This window comes from Lipotes vexillifer, unplaced genomic scaffold (assembly GCF_000442215.2).
Source record: "Lipotes vexillifer unplaced genomic scaffold, Lipotes_vexillifer_v1.1 scaffold172, whole genome shotgun sequence".
NCBI classification, from domain to species: Eukaryota; Metazoa; Chordata; class Mammalia; order Artiodactyla; family Lipotidae; genus Lipotes; species Lipotes vexillifer.
Window position 1 is genome coordinate 2,334,440 of NW_006776799.1, and position 22,758 is coordinate 2,357,197.

General features: G+C 41.1%; 1 protein-coding gene across 3 annotated transcripts in view; it reads right to left on the minus strand.

The window, feature by feature from the left end:
- The window catches only part of SLC25A13 (solute carrier family 25 member 13), a 205,760-nt gene that overhangs the window by 40,732 nt on the left and 142,270 nt on the right, over positions 1-22,758 (minus strand). For all 3 annotated transcript variants that reach the window (XM_007450665.1, XM_007450664.1, XM_007450666.1), the window contains 2 exons: positions 15,406-15,458; positions 13,963-14,043 (listed from right to left, as the gene is read on the minus strand). In XM_007450665.1, coding sequence (XP_007450727.1) covers positions 13,963-14,043; positions 15,406-15,458 — 134 coding nt within the window. The remainder of the gene's footprint in view (positions 1-13,962; positions 14,044-15,405; positions 15,459-22,758) is intronic.

A 22,758-nucleotide genomic window follows, 5' to 3' on the forward strand; every position in this document is an offset into this window, starting at 1 on the left:
GAGCGGGTTCGTGCCCCGGTCCGGGAAGATCCCACATGCCGCGGAGCGGCTGGGCCCGTGAGCCATGGCTGCTGAGCCTGTGAGTCCGGAGCCTGTGCTTCGCGACGGGAGAGGCCACAGCAGTGAGAGGCCCCCAAACCGCAAAAAAAAAAAAAAAAAAAAAAAGACTTGCCAAGGCCATCTGCTCACTATTACAATCACAGGACATATCAGTAGCCTAAATACATGATCTAAAAGATCAGTTCAGGAACCCCAGTTCATATTTCCCTATAATCCATTTTTTCTCACCTGTTATGAACTAAACAAGCCTTTCTCTAATGTTTCTTTACCAACCAAGATACTATCCTCGAAGATTCTTTCTCCGGACTGGGGGGGGCGGTCAAGCCAAAAGAACTCACAAGATGAAAAAGCCCTTATGACGCCTGCTCCCTCCCCCACCTTTCTGGGCAACAGTCTTGAGAATATGCAGAGAATACTAACAGTCTTGCATGTAACAACAACAAAAAAAAATCCATTCTGTCATCAATCTGCTGTCCACAGAAAACGTAGCAGTGTATTTTTTAAAAAATAGTGTTTTTCCTGCTATATTTTAAACTAAAAGCATTAACTATAACTGTAATTTAATCACCTCCCTTTAATTTGAATTCACATGGTAGATACTTATAGCTACTTAAAAAATTAAGTGGCAAAATGTATACGAAGAATATGTATCTTGATATTCTAATTATGCTCAATTGAATGTACTTAGATTTAAAGTGCTTTTCACAAGTGACATGTGCTAAGAATATCTAATTGCACAGTGACATTCTAAAATGTGTGCTTAAATGTGTCAAAAATAGATTAATATGAAGATATGGAATTTAATTTTTTTAAACTAAAACCCAAGTACATTATTTTGATTATCTTGATACAAATAAAATTGTAACTACAAAAAAAGGTCTACACTAGTAAATGTCTAATGATTTACATTACATATAAAATGAATACTCAAGTGATAATGGAATGTGATATTTGAATAAATTGGAAAACAAAGATTTCTTAAGAAATCTAAGCTTCAACATATTTTCCATTTACTCTCTACTCCAATGTTAAATGGAGACATGAAAATAATTTGTACCCAGTGCGGGTATTATCACAGTCTATAAAGATCACATGTACAAAACAGATATTCTGCAAATAACAGTGGGTGAATTAAATTAAAACACAGTGCCCAATAGCACTCAGCTGCTGTTCACAAATACTGACGACAGGCAGGCGCTCAGCAACCTCACAGAGAAGCTGGCAAATGTGAGGGGCATGAGGCCGAGATGCCACTCACTCTATCAAGCTCTGAAGGGAAAGTGTCAGACCCAGTGCCCTCACGAGGGGTCATCACCCTGCTTCAGTCAAGAACTTGAGTCCTTATTGCAGCTGAGAAAAGAATCTTTATCTTAACCCCTAGCGTTATGGGCTGAATTGTGTCCCTCCAAAATTCATATGCTGAAGACCTAACCCTGTACTTCTGATGTGACTATATTTGGAGACAGGGCCTTTAAAGAGGTAATTAAGGTAAAAGGAGGTCATATGGGTGTGCCCTAATTCAACATGACTGGAGTCCTTAGAAGAAGAAGAGATCAGGATAAAGACAACACACAGATTGAGGGGTGACCATGTGAGGACACAGTGAGAAAATGGCCACCTGCAAGCAAAGGAGAGAGGCTTCAGAAGAATATCAAACCTGCAGACACCTTGATCTTGGACTTCCTACTTCTATAAGTGTGAGGAAAAAAATTTTCTGTTGTTTAAGCCATGCAGCCCGTGGCATATTGCTATGGCAGCCTTAGAAAACTAATATACCTAGTTAAACTGACTAAATGCATGCCTCTAAACACAAGGCAGTATGGGATTTTCTCCTTTGATTTGATGTGTAAATTAAGCTCTTAAGTAAAAAAAAATCTGTGACTTGACTGTTAAGAACTTTGAAAATAGATTCTCACCACTTAACTGTTTTTGAGACAGATACCAAATTGAAATTTCCTATTCTTAATTTCTTAACTACATGGTAAGACAGAAAAAGGGTACTCTGTTTACGTGTTTTACGAATACTAAGTTTCAAATTTTCAACTTCATAGGGTTTTAACAGGCCTATAGAAACCTGGCCAAGAAACCAAAGTGGAATCTGTTCGACTGACATTAAAAAGTAATTAAGTTACAGAGCTGTCAAATACGTTCACGTTTGGGCTCTGCCTGATATACATGTCTATTTTGACTACTACTACCAGAATTTCTTAATGATTTACAGACCTTCAATATCTAAAGTATCTTAACTGTATGAAAGCTGTGACCGAATCTTTGTTCATATCTTCGTATCATAACAAACCCCTCCCCAATTTATTAGAAAACCAGAAGGATGGTTCAGCGTTTGAACTGTGTTGAGTCAAATAACTCCGAGACCTTCACAAAGAAGGGGAAGGGAGGAAAACAGAAGAGAGACATCTGGCTGGCTCAGTGTCTATCACGAGATGGACATGCTTCTAGTAAGATGACATTTCTGAACCACCAAAGGCAGCCCTTAGCCAGGCAGGCCAGTGCTATGAACCCTTACTGTCACCAGATACCTTCTATTTTTGCTCCAAGTTCAAGTAAAAGTGTGGAGAAAGAACTGTTCATAGAAGCAGGCAGGCCACAGAATTCTTATCGCAGCCCAGTGCCTTAGTCCTATCCCCCAGAAGACTTACTGGGCAAATTATGATGGAGCAAAATTATTTTCATAATCCTCCAAAATCTAGAGTTTAATTAAGGTTCACTCTTGGAGTTGCATCTTCTATGGGTTTAGAAAAATGTTTAACAACATATTACCATCATTATAATACCATATAGAGTATTTTCAATGCCCTAAAAATCCTCTGTGCTCTGCCTATTCATCCCTCCCTCCCCCCCCAACTCCTGGCAACAACTGATCCTTCTGCCGTCTCCATAGTTTTGCCTTTTCCAGAATGTCCTATGGTTCGAACCATACAGTTTGTAGCAGCTGTAAAGGTTTTTGCTGAAAACATAAGTTTTCAACTCCTTCGGGTAAATACCAAGGAATGCAATTATTGGATCTTACTATGAGAGTATGTTTAGTTTTGTAAGAAACTTCCAAACTGTCTTCCAAAGTGGCTGCACCATTTTGCATTCCTACCAGCAACAAATCACAGTTCCTGTTGCTCCACATCCTCACCAGCCTTTGATATCATCAGTGTTCTGGATTTCACCCATTCTAAAAGGTGTATAGTGGTATCTCACTGTTGTTAGTCTTTTTTTTAAAGCCACTCTTTTAATGATTCCTTCATGATTCTGACATAATTTCATGTTAATCATTCGATAAAATCTTTTCTACTAAGACCATAAGCAATAATGAATAAGTTATACCAAGTGCCCCAAGTTGTTTATCTTCATCCTGTTCTTAAGGTTCTGCATATATTTGTGTGTTAGTTTATTTACCATTCTTAGAAATGAAGCCAAATAAAATAAATAGAAGCTTTTTGGCTCCTTTCCTGAGTGACCAATGAAAACATTACTTGTGAAACATCCTGGGTATGTACATATGTAGGCATGTTACAGCTATTCCCTAAGGTCCATCAATTCCTGTGCCCTGCTCCAATCCCTGGAGGCACCGTGTCTTCATTGCCCATCTGTAACAAAGGTAACAGCAACAGAGTGTATCAAATGACTACCCTACGTTTACTGCCCTCATCACCAACACCTTCTAGTCAAGCATTTATTCATTCCACAACTATTTTTAAGCCTCTCCCATGTGTCAGACACAAGGCTAGATACAGAGCATAACAGTGAGACAGGGGTCCTGTCCTGCGCATTTATAGATGTCTCAGTTCTGTCAATATTTACCCAAGGTCCCCAGGATACAATTAGCTGTCAGCACAGTTATAAAGGAAAAGCTCAAGTGGCAAAGCACGACCACATTTGACAAAGACAACAGGTCATACATAATACCTGATATAGTCTCTAAGCCTTGCAGTCAGTAGAGCTGGAAGTCAGGGATAAAGCCTGAGTACAGATTAAGAAAACTTATGATATGAGAATTGAAGAATTATGGGCCGTTTCTTTTGCTTTGTTTTCTACCCTAGCTTTAATATGGTTATTTTTTTCTTAATAATCACAATTATAACATATGTTGAAAGACAGAAAATGTTTATGATATGATCTTGACTAAAATATGTATGTTTGGGGACTCCCCTGATGGCACAGTGGTTAAGACTCCACGCTCCCACTGCAGGGGACCCGGGTTCAATCCCTGGACAGGGAACTAGATCCCACATGCATGCTGCAACTAAGAGTTTGCATGCCACAACTAAGAAGCCAGCAAGCCACAACTAAGAAGCCCACAAACCGCAACTAAGGAACTCACGTGCTGCAACTAAGGAGCTGGTGAGCCATAACTAAGGAGCTGGTGAGCCACAACTAAGGAGCCCACGAGCCACAGCTAAGACCTGGTGCAACCAAATAAATAAATAAATATTAAATAAATTAATTAAATAAAATATGTATGTTTGGTACTATTTTCGTTTGTAAAAATACAGAAATGAATGAAAAGTATTTTAAATAATGTAAAGCTTATGAAACAAGGATAATTTAATTCACTAGAATCCTGTTGGAAGTCATCTATTAAACTATAAATTACCATTGGGGGGGGAAAACCTTACAATATGGTCTTACATTTTGGGGGTATGCAAAAAAATCTCCCAGAGATACTCCAAATAATAATAACAAAATTTGAAAACAATGTAACTAACCATTAGCTTTTCATTAAACTACAAATAAATTGAAATGATGTTATGAATTAAAAAAATAATAACCTTATTTCCATAGCATCATTACAACACATAATAAATCATGGCTACTTGACACGTTACACAGCAGCCAACCTCACAGAAATTCAACTTAATGACTGAGCCTCATATCATTCTATATTTATTAAGTAGGATATGTGCACAGAGACTTTCACAGAGAAACTAAAATTCTGCCCTATGAAAACTACACCATGAGGACACATCTCCACAGAAAACCCTGGGAAGAGAAAGATCACAAAAGTACGACTTAAATCCACTTGAGGCACTCTGACTCACACACTCTGACTGCCAGATCATATGTGTTCATTACATGAGGAAATTTTCTTCCTGGTTTGATATGACTGGGTTTGAAATCTCAAGTGATTTCGACCTCAGACATAAGAAATAAGGCTTTGGGTATATTTTATAACAAAAGTAACTAAACTACTATTCACAGGATACTTACAGAATTCAAGCTAAAACCAAAATGGTACAAGAAGGGTTTGAACACATTTATACACAGTTGAAACAAATGGATTTGTTAAGCAAAGTTATTAATATCTGGGTGCGTCATGACTACTGCTCTACAACCGGGCACACAAAGATGAGTATTGCCAATCAAATTTCCTCTCAAAAATTAAATGAAAAACAAAACAAAACTGGGCAATTAGCTAGGGCTGAGGATGAAAAGAAGCTGAAGATCATACTATAGGGTGAGAGCCCAGTAGGCCAGTAAAAACATGACGGGGCTTCTTGAGGAAGTGAACACCATGAGGACGAGAAGAAATGGATCAGTGAAGTAGAAAGATGCACAGAACACTGACGACACCAAATGCTGGCAAGGATGTGGAGCAACAGAACTCTCGTTCCTTGCTGGTAGGGATGCAAAATGGTACAGCCACTTTGGAAGACAGCTTGTAGGTTTCTTATAAAACTAAACATACTCTTACAGTAAGATCCAACAATTGCACTCCCTGGTATCTACCCAAAGGAGTTGAAAACTTACGTTTTCAACAAAAACCTGGCACAGGTTGTTTACGGCAGTTTTATTTACAAGTGCCAAAACTTGGAAGAAACCAAGATGTCCTTCAGTAGGTGAACAGATAAACAAACTGTGGTACACTCAAAGGAATATTACTGAGTGCTGAAAAGAAATGAGCTATGAAGCCATGAAAAGACATGGAGGAACCTTAAATGCACATTACTAAGTGAAAGGAGTCAATCTGCAAGGACTACAAAACTGTATGGTTCCAAACCATAAGACATTCTGGAAAAAGTAAAACCATGGAGACAGTACAAAGATAAATGGTTGCTAGGGGTGGGGCAGGGAGGCAGAGCACAGAGGATTTTCAGGGCAGTGAGAACACTCTGCATGATATTATAATGATGGATATATGTCATACATTTGTCCAAGCCCGTAGAATGCATGAGACCATGAATGGACCCTAAGGTAAACTATGGACTCTGAATGACTAACGTGCCAATGTAGATTCATCAACTGTAAACAAATGTACCACTCTGGTGGGGATGCTGGTAATGGGGAGGCTATGCACGTGTGTGGACAGGGGGTATACCGGAAATCTCTGTATCTTTCTCTCATAACTGTGAATCTAAAACTGCTCTTAAGAAAGTAAAGTCTTAGAAAAATATGCAGAGAGATGCAAAGTCCCTGTGAGAGAGACCAAGAAGGGCCAGAGAAAATAGAGAAAGTTGCCAGTGCACAGAGCTGCCTCAATTCTCAAGCGCCTTTGATTTCATTTCATGTACACCCTTCAGGGAGACTTTCATTTAGTTATTGTTTTTCTTTAGTGAGTTTCTGCTCCCTTCAACCAAGAGCAATGTGGGACAGGAATGGGTTCCAGAATCAGCAACAGGTCCTTGGAGAAGACATGTGATTAACTATGAAATCTTCATAAACTGGAGGGCAATGACGATGCTCCCATCCTACAACACTGCTCACTGAACCCTCCAGTGGTAGTTTAAAGATTCTTGGCTACTCTTCTCATTGAGAGGTAGAGCCTAATTTCTCTCCTCTTGAATCCGTGCTGGGCTAAGTGGCTTGTTTGACGAGTAGAATGCAGACGAAGTGCTACTGAAAGCTAGGTCATAAGAAGTTTTGCAGTTTCTGCCCAGGACTCTTAGGATGCCTGCTTCTGGGAAGCTTTCTCTTAGAATCAAGCTGCCGAGGTTTGAAAAGTTCAAGATACATAATAGAGGAACGTAGTAGGTGCTCTGCAACACAGCCCCAGCTGCTCCCAGGCAACAGTGAGCAGCACCGCCAGCCCAAGTGTGAGCCATCCTGGACATCTATTCCAGTGGAGCCTTCAGATGATTCCAGCCCCAGCTGCTATCTGCCTATCACCCCATGGAGACCACAAAGGAGAACTGCCCAGGTGAACCCAGTCAGCCCACAGAACCAGGAGAGATAATAATAAATTGCTGTTTGAAGCCACTAAGTTGTACGATGACTTGTTATACAACAATAGATAACTTAGAACACCTCTCCTCTTCGGTGATAGAGAAACACTGAAATCATTCCCATTAGGGAGAAGAGGAGGAGCGGGGACAGTAAGGCAGATAGGGAGCGTGTGTACTGGCAGTGGGGAGGGTTACAATTTTAAATTTACTCAGTATTTGTCATGAGTTTAAATGGTAGGACTGAAGAAATGACTTTAGCTAAGAAACTCCAAGTTACATAAAACTTGGTTAAATAAATATGCCATTCCAACTATATTTATATAAAATCGTATAAATCCACACATCTATAAGACATACTCACTGTATGCCAGCCACATTATAGCATTTGAAAATAATATTCCCACTTACTATTCTTTCTTCCAAGCAAGGCACTAGTAAGAAAAAAATGCAAAGGCACCAGTATGGGAATCATTGGGTCTATGTTCCTGTAGCATTGGGTCAGAATGAAACATCTAAAAGCAAACATTCATCTTGCTTAGGGATACACTCAGATGTCACAAAAAGTATAAAAAACAGGCATGGGAATGAAAAACACCAATTTCAGGATAGTTTTATCTCTTGGGAGACGAGGGAGGAAAAAGCTGTTGGGACAGGTAAAGGTAAATACAAGAGGGCCTCTGGCTGCATTTGTCAAGTTTGACATCTTAAGCTAAGTGGCAGGCACATGGGTGTCTGTGTCTTTTTGTTTTTCAAAAATCATAAAAATTAACTGCAATTGAACATAATGCAAAAAAAACAAAAAAACAAAAAAAAGAGTTATAAAAATGTTCCTTAAGGGCTTCGCTGGTGGCACAGTGGTTGAGAGTCCGCCTGCCGATGCAGGGGACACGGGTTCGTGCCCTGGTCCGGGAAGATCCCACGTGCCGCGGAGCGGCTGGGCCCGTGAGCCATGGCCGTTGAACCTGTGCATCCAGAGCCTGGGCTCCACAATGGGAGAGGCCACAACAGTGAGAGGCCCGCGTACCGCGAAAAAAAAAAAAAAAATGTTCCTTAAAAATGGTATCTGATACATGGCTGTACAAACAAGAAAAAAATACCATGTATATGAGAATCACCACAATAATGGGAACATAGGCCACAATATTAGGGTCACACTTACTTGCAGGGGAGAGCAGTTAAGATTGCTCTTCATGCCATGTTTTTCCATGGTGATATTCTCACCAATCCCTTTCAGAACCAGTGATGTGAGCATGTCAATTATTTTCCCCACTTAAAATGAATATAAGCTCCCATGAGCATTAGATATATTTACACATATACCCACACCCAAAATGCACATGTATGTATCTCGACGGAAAAATTACCAATGGCATTTTTCACAGAACTAGAACAAAAAATCTTAAAATTCGTGTGGCGACACAAAGGACCCCGAACAGCCACAGCAATCTTGAGAAAGAAAAACGGAGCTGGAGGAACCAGGCTCCCAGACTTCAGATTAAACTACAAAGCTACAGTCATCAAAACAGTATGGTACTGGCACAAAAAAAGAAATATAGATCAATGGAACAGGATAGAAAACTCAGAAATAAACCCAAGCACCTATGACCAATTAATGTATGACAAAGGCGGCAAGACTATACAATGGAAAAAAAAGACAGTCTCTTCAATAAATGGCTGGGAAAACTGGACAGCTACACATAAAAACATGAAATTAGAACATTCTTTAACGCCATACACAAAAATAAACTCAACATGGATTAAAGACCTAAATTTAAGACCAGACACTATAAAACTCTTAGAGGAAAATGCAGACAGAACACTCTTTGACATAAATTGCAGCAATATCTTTTTTGATACGTCTCCTAGAGTAACGGAAATAAAAACAAAAATAAACAAATGGGACCTAATGAAACTCAAAAGCTTTTGCACAGCAAAGGAAACCATAAACAAAATGAAAAGACAAACCACAGAATGGGTGAAAATATTTGCAAACAATGCAACTGACAAGGGATTAATCTCCAAAATTTACAAACAGCTCATGTGGCTCAATATCAAAAAAAACAAACAACTCAATCAAAAAATGGGCAGAAGATCTAAATAGACATTTCTCCAGAGAAGACATACAGATGGCCAAGAGGCACATAAAAAGATGCTCAACACTGCTAATTAGTAGAGAAATGCAAATCAAAACTATAATGAAATATCACCTCACACTAGTCAGAATGGCCATCATCACAGAACCTACAGACAATAAATGCCATAGAGAGTGTGGAGAAGAGGGAACCTTCCTACACTGTTGGTGGGAATGTAAATTGGTACAGCCACTATGGACAACAGTGTGGAGGTTCCTTAAAAAACTAAAAATAGAGCTACCATATGATCTAGCAATCCCACTCCTGGGCGTATATCCGGAGAAAAACATGGTTCGAAAGGATACATGCACCACAATGTTCACTGCAGCGCTGTTTACAATAGCCAAGACATGGAAGCAACCTAAATGTCCATCAACAGATGAATGGATAAAGAAGATGTGGTACATATATACAATGGAATATTACCCAGTCATTAAAAAGAATGAAATAATGCCATTTGCAGCAACATGGATGGACCTAGAGATAATCACACTAAGTGAAGTAAGTCAGAGAAAGACAAATATCATAGGATATCACTTATGTGTGGAATCTTAAAAAAAAAGAAAAAAAGATACAAATGAACTTACTCACAAAACAGAAACAGACTCACAGACTTAGAGAAGGAACTTATGGTTACCAGGGGGGAGGAATAGATTGGGAATTGGGGATTGACATGTACACACTACTATATTTAAAATAGGTAACCAACAAGGACCTACTGTATAGCACAGGGAACTGTGCGTGATACTCTATAATAACCTAAATGGGAAAAGAATCTGAAAAAGAATAGATACATGTATATGTATAACTGAATCACTTTGCTGTATACCCGAAACTAACACAACATTGTTGATCAACTATACTCCAATATAAAATTAAAATAAAAAAGAAAGAAAAATACAGTGGATCCATTATCAAAGGACTATTGCTCAGGAAGCATGTTCACTTGTGTTTCCAAAAATTATTACGGAATACTATTAATTTGTATTGGTACACAAATAATTTTTATTAAATACAAGCTTTATAAGACAGAGGTTTATCCTTTTTTGACATATTTTTCCATCCAGTGAATATCATTTCTTTTCTTTTCATTTCAATGTAGATTTTCATGCCAAATAAATTAATCATATTTATATCTTCCCTGAAACCAGTCATGGCACCATTTGTATTTCCTTATCGGACAACCTTAAGATCAAAGGATCAAAAACTAAAGATCCCAGTGCCCCCAGGAGTTCAATCCTCTATTCCACTAGAGGCATAGAAGACTCACTTTGTGGAATTTAAGGACTGTAACCTACAGACCACATGGTATTACATAAGTTATTTTTTCTTAAAATAGCAGCAACACTGCAATCACAACAACGTACTCAGAGGTAACATGTCAGGTTTAAAGTGACTGGGAACCTAACTGGAGATGGGTAGTGGTGACAGGCCCTCTGTCCTCTGCCCCATTTACTGGGAGCCTCCACCGTTGCTGACAGTGACCACCCTAAGTCACATCTCCCTCCAGGGCTGAGCTCCTGACCCAGGAAAGGAAAGAAAGGATGGAAAAAACAGAAGGTATATATATATATATATATATATATATATGACTAATGATATTGTCATTGACATTCTCACGGGTGATGTCTAGTGTCAATTTTAAGTATTTGTTTAGGAGAAGTAATTTTTTATCAATTTTAGGCTAAGTTTAATTTCTAATGAAAATCAAAGCAGATTATATATATATATATATATATATATATATATATATATATATATATATATATACCTTGTGCAGGGACACCTGAGGCTCCAGGTCTTTGTCAAAGACCTAAACTCCTAAAACTTGTCAAAACTGTTGTCAAACAAGTTGTCAAAACTCCTAAAACTCCTAGTCTAATTCAGAAAGTAGAAAACCAACTTATGTAGAAAACACAAACCACAAGACACCTTTCAGAATGAGTTTATAAACCCCAGTCTTCGCACCTAGTGTAGCCTTGAGCTGTGCTGAATATATCACCACTGTTAAGTGTCAATCTACAGAAATGCTCAGAAAACTGGTCAAATTTTTAATAGTGCTCTAAACTAGCGCAAAAAGTTTAATGCTAGATTCATCCTTTTACATACACCAATGAAACAAGAGTATTTAACAAGAGTTTTTTAAGCTCTTCAGTCATAGATTTCATTACATCAAAAATTAATGAATGAGATCAATTTTATTCTTTTTCCTCCAACATTTTCCTTCAAATTTACTATCATTCTTGTTGTTTTTCTAAAGAAAAAAAATAATAAAACAGGCCTTAGTTTAGCTAGGAGACGATTAAGGTTAGCAGACAAGGACCTCCTTGCATCTTTTCCCTGTTTTTGTAGAAAACAAATTATAAAATAAACAAAAAAGCCATCTTCAAAGAAATCAGCAGTTGAGGTTATAAGTGCAAAAGTTAGCCATATTCCTAATTCTCAGTGATAATAAAGTAAGGTGAGCTCTCCGGGGACTTAAAAGGCAATGCCTGGCAATGCTTGGGTGAACTAAGGGGAACTGCCCATGCAACACTACCTTTTAAACCCTCTGTAGTCCTAACTGGACAGTGAGGCAGAGGTACTCACAAGGACTCTCTAAGGAGGTGTGTGACTGGCTCTGAACGACAGAGACAACAACTCTGCCACAGCCTGCAGAGAAAGATGCTGCTACTGCTTTAAAAACACATGCTGAAATGGCACCAGCCATCCCACCACTCAGAGATCTAAAGGACCTGGATTGTTTGCCACCAACAGAATTGCTTACCTGAAAAATAAACTCTTACTTCTCAAAGCAATGACTCGGGGGGAGGGAGGAGTAGGGGGGAGTCAAAAACAGGAGACTTGAAACACTGAGGACCACTGTCTCCCCACCTTTGAGATGAAGGATGGCAAACCTCATTTCACAGATATTTTAAGTAGCTGTAAAGCCCCAGTGGCTCCAATTTTAAGCCTGTGTCTAGATCAGGTTTGAAAAGGGCTGCACCACTTTGCAATAACTAGGCACCACGCCTGATGCCAATCGGTGCTTTGTGTTTGAAATGGGCGACCACATACGGGAAAACAAGACCACCTACAGCAGACGATACGTGCCACGACCAATCTCCTTGGCACCCAGGCCTGTGTGCAGGCAAAATGCTTTCATTAAAAAGAAAATAACCCTCAAGATTATTGCCAAAATCTTGAGTAGTATCACATAGTTAGTTTTCCATTTTAAATTCTTACAGAGATATGTAATCATGTCTTTTCAGAAAGTTTAAAACCTGACTTCTAAAAAAATAAACAAACCCACCTGACCTACTGAAATGCCCTACTCTCTCGGGACCCTTGTAATAGCTTCAAGGATGGACTTAGGTATAGCCCATGGTTATGCCTATTGAAAATTAGAAAATCTAGTTACTCAACTGGAAACTACAGTTGTTTTAAAGGACGAGTACCTACCGGCAAGAGCCATTTCTGCAACTCCTAATATTGTTTTTGATTATTATTGTGTGCCCTTTTTATTTAGGACATTAAAGGCTCCCTTTTTCCATCCTGAATGCTCCTAAAGTTACAGGACAAGGGGATCTTACCTGGCTGTCTCTGACAGGTCAGTGATCAAACAGAAAGTCAGGCTGTAGCCAAATTCCGTCCATCTCTTAAGAATTACCAGGAGCTAGGACTCTGTAGCTCCTGCTACGTTCAGGGAACCCCATTCAATGTCAGGACAATAAGCCCTCTCCAGACAAAGGTTTAATATTCTCGGGTGTTTTCCCAACTTCTAAACTCAAGGACTTTTCAAGAAAAGATCATTTTGTGAACACCATTTCCTGCACAGAACAAGTGAATTAAAAAAAAAAAAAAAGTGACCTCATCTTTTGTACAAGAAACACAGGTGTAGATGGAAAATATACCAATATTTATTGCCCTAGTGATCAAAGACCATTTATTTAACCAACCTTATCTTTAAATAGCACCAGTCTTTGTATAAGAGTTTAACTTACTTAAGGTATTTACATTCACGTGAACAAACCTGTACATGAAATTAAACAAGACATGATGTTTTGCTGAGCTCAAGAACAAGATGCAGGTTGTTCATCCATATAAAGAAATACTCGTTCTAAGCATTTTTGACAATGTGGAGCGCACTCAGCCAGTCACATCCCACATCCTTCTCCTGGAAGCACTGGGGAACTTGGAGAGTTGCTGGCATTTGTGAAGTAAAGCAAAGCAGAGAGCTATGGCTGCTGACTTCAAACTACAAATTTCAGTGCCTGACCCAGCAGAGGGTGCCATGAGGAAAGAATGTATGAAAAATAAACTCTAGAATAGTTTAGCAAAGATCTGTTCAAAGGCCAAACACTTCTGCCACAAATGGCTTCTCCTGCAGAACCAACTGCTAGCAATGGCGAATTTAACAGGCATGACTTAACAGGCAGTAAGACCAGAGATGTTTACCCTTCCACCTCAGGAGTCTAGGAGAAGCCGAGGTGCCCTAGTAGACTCTGCCCTTGAACGGGACCTGAGGCGAACAGAAGCCTTAGTCCGCACTTGTGTAGCACGGTCGTGATATGTATGTGAAACAAGTCTTTTCAATGTAGATATCCGCAAAAGGTACTTACACAGCCTCCAGCAAGAATTTCTGCTGCGAGTGGGACAGAGCCATCTTTGCGCGTAAATTTATCCCTCACAAAATCATTCACCTTGAAGAAAAATATTTATAGAAGCTGATGAAAAATATAGGGAAAGCCATTAAACACATATAAATATACAACTGTAAATAAAGGTCATTTTTCTCTGTCACTGTACTGGAGTAATCATAAACTGAATAAATGAAGTATCCTAAGAGTTTGCTCTTAATAGCATATACATAGTTACTGAAAGGTAAAATATATAAATACGGATTCCTGATGTTTCACGGAGAAAACAATTAAGAGAGGTGGCTTACAAACTCAATTCAAATATGTCCTGCAATTACAACAGCATAAAAAGAGAGACATATTAACAACAGAGACAAAATTACAACATACATTTTACAACTTAAAAACTGTTTTATAGGATTTGATTAAAAAATCACTTTGAAGTCTTCCAACAAGATTTAATCTAAAACAGCATCATCGAGACAAATTTGGCCGAGCGGACCTTTTAGCTTAGTAGAAACTCAGTATTTAAAAAATTTCTCAAGGATTCTCAGAGAACATCAAGAGCATTAATTAATTAATTAAGTATAACATTCTCAAAATGGTATGTACTACAAGCAATTTTAGGATCAATCAAAAGATTACCTGTCCCAAGGTCACATAATAAGATGGTAAAAGAAGAATTTCAGCCCCAGTGCTACACAGCCCAATCCCAAAGTAAAGTTTAACTTTCTGGGACTTTATGACCTTGGTGATGAAAATGCAATTATTTATCCATTGCACAAATACATACTGAATACTTACCACCTGTCAGACAGGAGTCAGGCACTGGAGAACCAATATGATGGAGGATCGACTTAAACTAGAACTCAGACCCCTAAACATGTCACTTCAGCAAATGTGTACAGAATACACCCCGAACATGAATTCTGTAAATAGCATGTGCACTTGAACAATATGCTTTGGAGTCAGAAAAATCTGGTTTTGAATTCTAGTCTTCCTACTAATGACCTGTGCAAACACAGGTAAATACTTAATCCCTGTGGGCCTCACTTTCCTGACTTGTAAACTGTGGGTCACACCTTGCTTGAGATTAAAACAGTAACAGATAATACATGGAAAGCACCTAATATGGTAGGTACTGAAAGAAATTTAGCTCCTGTTGCTGCCACTACTATAGTGATGATGACAATGATGATGGTGGCGGCAACCACCCAAAATCTTGTTCAAGTATATTATCACATTTTCAGATGTTCACTGTTAAATGGGGAGTAATAAAAAGCTACGTGTGGTGAGCACCTCTATGTTCAAATCAGTTAGCGCCTCTGAGGAAACACAGACCTGCTGTTTCACATAAGAATCTCTGCTAGATTCCTGAGTGTGTGCAAACTCCCTTCATCTGAAGCATCAAATCAAAAGACTTACTGTAAGTTTTATGGCCTTCTCTGGGGCGACTCCCAATAACTGTGGCAACAGACCTGAAAAACAACAGAAAGTAGGAGCATATTAAATAAATTAACATTAACTAAACACATCAACAGCTCTAAAGAGGGGGATCACAATGTAAAAACTGGGGCAATCTTTGCTGCCAATTTCTGCTCTTACCTTGAACGAGAATACTTGAAATGGAATGTTTAGGTACTAATGTCTAAGAGCTACATCAGGCCTGAGTAAATTCCCCCTCACGTTCTGAATCGTTTGCACATAGGGTAAATCAACAGTATTAGTGATACAGGAAATCTCATTATTCCAAAGATTTGCTTTTATCCCCTCCCGCCTCTTAAATCAGCGGGACTTTAGTGAAAATACTCTTTTTCTCTAACACCTTTCTCAGCTCCTCACCCCCCCCCCCCCCCCACTGCCCATGGTTCAGCCATTCATACATTTAGCAACTATGACTCTGTGACAAGCTCAAGACAAACGAGGCTCCCTCTGACTGGTCCCAGATGGAAGGAAGGGAGAGGCCTTGCTGAAAGTGTTGGGGAAACATGCATTGCACTTCCGGAAGGGGAACAGACGGGGCGAAGACAGCAGAGTGGGAACAAGCCTGGTGTGCTCAAACATGAGGGAGAGTGTCAGTACAGCACCTCGCAGGAGGCAGGCACAGGGAGAGGCACAGGCTGGGCCCGATGCCACGCTGCAGACCAGGACCCCGAAGCCCGATACACTCCAGGTTAGGTAAGAAGGGCTTCCATTAGGAGGAGAGTGATGTGTTACTTCATATTTTCAAAAGACCACTCTGGATGTGGCGCAGAAAACGGTATAGTGGTGGGGTGTGCGTGTGTGCGTGTGTGCGTGTGTGCGTGTGTGCGTGTGTGGGGTGTGTGTGTGCGTGTGTGCGTGTGTGGGGTGTGTGTGTGTGTGTGTGGTCTTTGACAGGAAAGGGCCACTTCTAGGAAAGGCAGTTATGACAGTAGTGGACCTACATATTTGAACTAAAAAAAAAAAAAAGTTACCTTTTTCATCTGTTCTTTCTAAGAAAATCAAATCAAAGACAGATGCCTTTCCTTGACAACACTCAGTAAGCTAACCCCAAGGATCAGAATATACTGTTGTTGTGTCATGCTGCTGTCCTTGGGAGGGTCTTCATGGTGTTATCTGTCACCAGTAAGTACACTTTCCTAATTCGCTATGTTAAAAGGTCCACCCTCAGCCCCTTCGGAGAGACCAGCCCTGCCCACATCATCTTCTTAAAGAAACAGCCTACAGCCAAAAGTCACTAGCTCGAGGGATGTGTGCATCCAGCTTGCAGATGTGTTTTGCTGAGTAGCACAGGTTTTAAACATAATTTGAGATTATATAGATAGATAGATAGATAGATGGCTGAATGGATGACTAGATTGATCAACTGATTGATTAATGGATCTGACAGCTCTGGGCCTCCTTCTGACATCACAGCAATCTATCTCCAGTTGGGCGAGGCTCTGCCCTTTAGACAGGACCCAAGCATCAATTCAGCAAGGTCCCCGCCACGCCCTAATGCCAGCAATAAGGACAAGTGCCAATTATCGTTCATCATTTCTTGCTCTGTTGATATCCGTACAATAGAGAAATATCTCTCTGGGCTTATGGCTTTACAAAAAGGGAGAAACTAAATAGACCAAGACAGCTTCATGTTTTAGGCAGAATTGGAGAAAGCTCATTTCATTGTAAAACTAAATGATAAGGATGCTGATGCTAATCAAAATTTCCTCGAAAAACAGCCAACATATTGTTTATTATGTGTCAGGCACCATTTTAAGCACTTTTCTAACTCATTTAATCCTTAAAACCACCCTGTAGAGTGGAAACTGAGGCATACAGAGATTAAGTAATTTGTTCTCAGTTACCCAGATGATAAATAGTGAGACTGGGATTCAAATTTAAGCCATCTTCCTCAAGAGTCTATGCCTTTAGACAACACCCAACTCTGTCCTCTGCCTCACAGGCAAATGTGTATTTGCCTTTCACAACCAGCCTCATTTGTTCACTGATATAACTAAGCTGCCTGGATCCTGTAAACAGTTGGGTTTGCAACGTCTTCTCTAGGCAGCCATATTTTGAGCCTATTTCATCCCCAAGGGCAAGACACCTAAAAGATGTACAGCCAATGAGTTCAGCAACCTGGGCCCTGTGACCTGACACCAAGAGTAGAGCTACCCAGTCAGGACCCTTCTCCCAGGAGCGTGACAGAGTTCTCAAAGGTGATGAGCCAGTCAGCACAAAGGCACAAACTGCAAAGGTGCCAGATGGAGTGGGGAAAGTGGCCAGTTGAAGACATGTGTGTGCTAATGCCACAAGGAAGTAGCAACTATGATACGAAAAGGAAGAAGACTGGCAGGGGAAAATGTGTAGCAAATAGAATGGAGACACCAGAGAGAGAGAAAACACACAGCCCATGAAAGGTGCCCAGGTGGGAGCGACGGCCTTGACCATCTTCCAGTCCCACTGAGGCCAGATTCCAGTGAAACTCCTGCCCTGGGATCCCTATGAGATCTCGGATTTCCTTCTCTCTCATGTGAACTCTTACCAAAAGTTCCCCTATGCTTCTGCTACCTTGAGTACGGGCTATACTCTTTTTTTTTTTTTTTTTTTAATTGCGGTACACGGGCCTCTCCCTGCTGTGGCCTCTCCCGTTGCGGAGCACAGGCTCCGGACACGCAGGCTCAGTGGCCATGGCTCATGGGCCTAGCCGCTCCGCGGCATGTGGGATCTTCCCGGACCGGGGCACGAACTCGTGTACCCTGCATCGACAAGCGGACTCTCAACCACTGCGCCACCAGGGAAGCCTGGGGGCTGTACTCTTTTTAATCTAAATGAACCGAAACAGCACAGAAAATGTGAATATGGAACCATCTGGGCAAAGCAAATGCTCTTACTCAGAGTAAGAATTCTCTCCTCCTAAACTGTGCTCACGTATTAATCCTTTACTTATACCATGAGATAACATCTATGAGGAGAAAGGCTTTATTATTACTTTATGAAAGTACAACATTAATTTCTACCAGTAAAATTCAGGGATAAGCTGGTTAAACTACATCTTAACATTTACAATTTCCATTCTACTCTCTGCATTCAGGTCAAGTACCAAAATGTTTAGTTAAATATTTACTTGCTAGATGTATTACTCTCATCATTAAATTGCAGACCAAGCCATGGATGGGTTGATAGCACTGTGATTTAAATGATGATCTCTTGTCTCTTTAACTATCCTGTGATGGTCTTTTTAAATGACTAACAAAAAACAGCCCACAGAGCCAAATGACTATAGCGTTAGATACAATCACTTCAGCCAGCCTTTTAAGCTATCGAGTTTTGTATTTCTCACTATAAATTTAGTAATGCACTGTGAACAGCAGAGAGCAAAACAAAACAATAGAGAAAACCCTGCTTTTAAGACTATATATAGGGCAGCAAATATTTATTTGTTCAGCAAACATTTACCAAATGCTTTCTGTGCCTGGTACTGGAAGAAACTGGTATGAACATAGTAAGATCTGTGGCATCCCCTGGAGCCAGTGTCAGTTTAGAAGAAAAGGGAGCCCTAGGTGTCTCTGTGTGCCAGAAAGGAGACACACCACCTAAAAACAGAGTGCTGAGTATCACAGCCCTGGGGCACCAAAGTACTATGGGAACACAGCGGAGAGAACCAGTTATTCTGCCTGCAGGAGGGAGAAAAGCATCAAAGAAGAGGAGATACTTAACTTGATTCTTTAAGGATAAGCAGAGGTTCACTGGAGAAGAGAGACATGAGTAGAACAGAGGGCAAGGTGATCCAGGCAGAGGGGACAGAGCGTGAAAAGGCACCAAAATTTCTCAAGACCGTGGCACAGTCAGGGTGAGGGCGAGGTCACTGGAGGCTGTGGTGAGATCACTGACATTGTCATAAACAATGGTAGCAGCGATAAGGACAACAGCCAGTACATACCAGGCACTTCTCTATGCGCTTTATGTGAATCAACACATTTAATCTACACCACAAGCAGTCAATAACGATAACTCAGCACATGTTATTTTTATCCCATCAACAGATGAGGAACTGAGGCAGACTTCTCAGAGCCCGCCCAAGGTTGCTCAGCTGTTAGGTGGGGCAGTGGGGTTCAAACCTAGGTGGTCTGGCTCTAAGGGGGTGCTCCTGGCCAGCATACTGCACTGCTTCTCCCCAGGCCACACTAAGGGGGTTGGAAAAAATTCTGTACACACATGGGGTGGCTTTTAAAGAGTCAAGTTCAAAAAGTAAAAAGTTCTGGAGGCAGGTGGAGGACAGATAGTAAGGGCAGAGACCCAAGGCACGAAGAGTAATTAGGAGGTTAAAGTTATTTAATCTAAGGCCCTGAGTTCCACTGTATTAAATGAGTAACTTCAACCCAGTAAGAACAAAACCAAAGTACAAATCCATTCCTAAGACCTGGGCCAGATGCTGGCACTCAGTGAGGTACTGGCTAAGTACCATTCTTGTGGTGACAACCCTGGCAAACTAGGGAACAAAGGGTAGCTGTGGATGACAATCTGAGAGCCAGGAGAGATGTGGGCCTTGACACCATTAGCTGTGGGCAAATGCCCGTTGGGAGGGGAGGGGCCCTGACCTGCAGGACAAGGAAAGTCAGAGAGGTGGGAATTTCAATAAACCTCCCGGTTCCTTGACCTCAGAGGGAGGAAGGGTAGTGTGGCTCGGTAATGCCTTAAAACAGCCAGTCTGGTGAAGGCACTTCAACGCCATCACACTGGAGTTTAAAGCACATGTATGTTTGACGTCTGGGTAACTCAGCAGAAAAATTAGGCTTCTAATACAAGATGTTTCTGTTGGATTCTGGAAATTCATTTTAACCATTAGAAACAGAGAATGGATGTGTGTGTTGTTTCTAACTTGTCAAAACAGCAGTCTGTTTTCCAACTGCCTCAAATGAAATTTATTACTGTGGTTAGTTTTCTAATCTTCTCATTTTAGTTCAGCTCCATCAGCACATATGGCAATGCTTCCTTGGCAAACTTCACCAGAAGGCTGCTAATGCGAGAAAAGATTTACAGGGTACAATATTAATACAGTATTTTGTCTTGAGATTTCATGGGGTTGAGATGTAAATCACACTATCCCCTCTGATGCCCATCCTTCACGCAACACAATGAGAAAGAACTGAGATGGAGGTGTGGGAACTAAGCCCATACCACGAACCTCCACTGTAGGCTTCACACAGAACCCCCATAAGGAAGTTCCCGAGAGCAGTGTGCTAATCAGAGGGCTACTAAGTTTTTAGAAATATAATTCTAGAATCTCAGAGTTAGAAGGGACTACGAAAGAAACTCTTTAATAATTCTGGCCTAATTAAAGCTATCTGTTTCCAGTGGCTCGGCAGCAAAATGAATGGCTTGGAGCACGGGCCACGGTGGTAGGCAGACCTGGGCGGGAATCCTAGGTCTGCACCTCTTTTGTGCTGAGTGATCTTGGGGACATTATTCTTTGAACTCTAAGTTCCTCATTAGTAAACCAAGGATGCCAATTACGACTCATTGGTTTATTATGATAATGATATCAGTAAATGTATACAAGGAGCCAGACACTGTTCACAACCTATATTGTGTATTCAAAAAAGGTGATGAAAGTTTCTTTCTACCTATTTGTTCAAGGCATATTCTTGATTATCCTCTTGCTTACAAGAGGCAGTTCATCCTGAATAATGCTCACAGCCCGGAATTAGGTGACTATGGCAGTATAGGAACTAGGGAAGTAGGCTAGGAGTACAATGCTGTTTGCCATGGCATTATGCCCATCCTTAGAAGAGCTGTCGCCAAGCAGCGCGGGCACACGTGGTCTGACAGTGTCTAGCAGCACCACTTACTTTAGGCAAAGATAAGGAAGCAGTACAGACATAACACCACACCTTCAACTACGTTTTTAAGCTAGAATAAAATGTTTCAGTTAAGAACTAAAACAGTTCTCAACCTCTGATGATAAGCAACTTTTTACCATGTAATTTCTCCTGAGGAGGAGAAGAGCCGGGCGATTTAGGAGCCTGGAGCCTGGAGCCAGGCTGCTGGGTTTGAATGTTGACTGTTATTTAGTAGCTGTGTAATTGTGGTTAAGTTACCCAACCTCTCTGTACCTTAGTTTCCACATCTGTAAAATGGGGATAAACACAGTACCATGTGCATGGGGTAGTTTCGAAGATGAAACAAGTTAATATACACAAAACCCTCAGAAGAGTGCCAAGCACATAGTAAGTACTACAGAGGTGTTTTTTTGTTGTTCTTCACCTTCAGCAGCATCATTATCCTCCCCTTCTTCCATGGAAACTGGGCTCTAGAGAGGCTAAGCAGCTTCTCCCAAGTCCCTCACTATTTGGTGACCGTGCTGTGGCACTGAGTTGAATTCGGGTCCATGATGCCTCCCAAAGCAGGGCTCTCCGGCCCTGGAATGCTCAGCTTTTCCCTGGGCACTCTAGTGGATTTATGGCGCCAACAAAGGCATTTCTTTCCAGCCCAGAATGTTCTGAAACTTTTCTCTGGGTGCCGGCTCACGCTGGGCTAGCAGGCTGCGGGGCTGGGCCCTTTCACACAGTAAGAGGAGGGCGGCTATGTGGTGGGCACCCACATCTGCCTCCACGTCTCTCTCTCCAGAGAATATGAGGCTCTCACAGGAGAAGGCACTGACCTGCAGAGCTGAGCTGCAGACTATAACCTGGTGGACAAGTGGGAGTCAGGGCTCAACTGGGGAACGAGGCTCAGAGAAACCAGCGGGTCAGGAGCCAGGCTGAGGGTCCACGAACAAACTGTAACCGCCATGCGGCAGCTGTCCCAACAGACCACACTGGACAAGACACGGAAGGGCACAGATGATGTCGGGCCACAGCAAGGGAGAAACCCGTCAGTAAAGCAGCATTTCTGTCTCAGGTCAGACAGAAAACAAGTTCAAGAGTGGCCAGCCCAGCCCTGAGAAAGGTAGCTTAAAGCACGTAAGACAGCGTCCAAGGCATCCAGGGCAGAGACAGGCAGTAGAGCTTGGTAGGGGATATTAATGCATAAAATACTCCTATTGCTGTAGCTGAAACCACATCTAGCACTTTTCTATGTTATCTAGTTTCAACCCAGAGGCGACCCCTCCGATGTTAAATTCTTAGCCTCCTGACCTCACCACGGAGGCCCCTACACTTTTCCCCATCTTCCCAGAGAGCCCTCCTTGCTTTCAACATCAGATTAACCTTTATTCTGGAGCTATCAGCACTCTGTGTGCCCTGCCTCACAGCTTTTCTTCCTGTTCCTATTTCCATGGCCTTCTCTCTTCACTTGTTCAAGCTCCCCCCC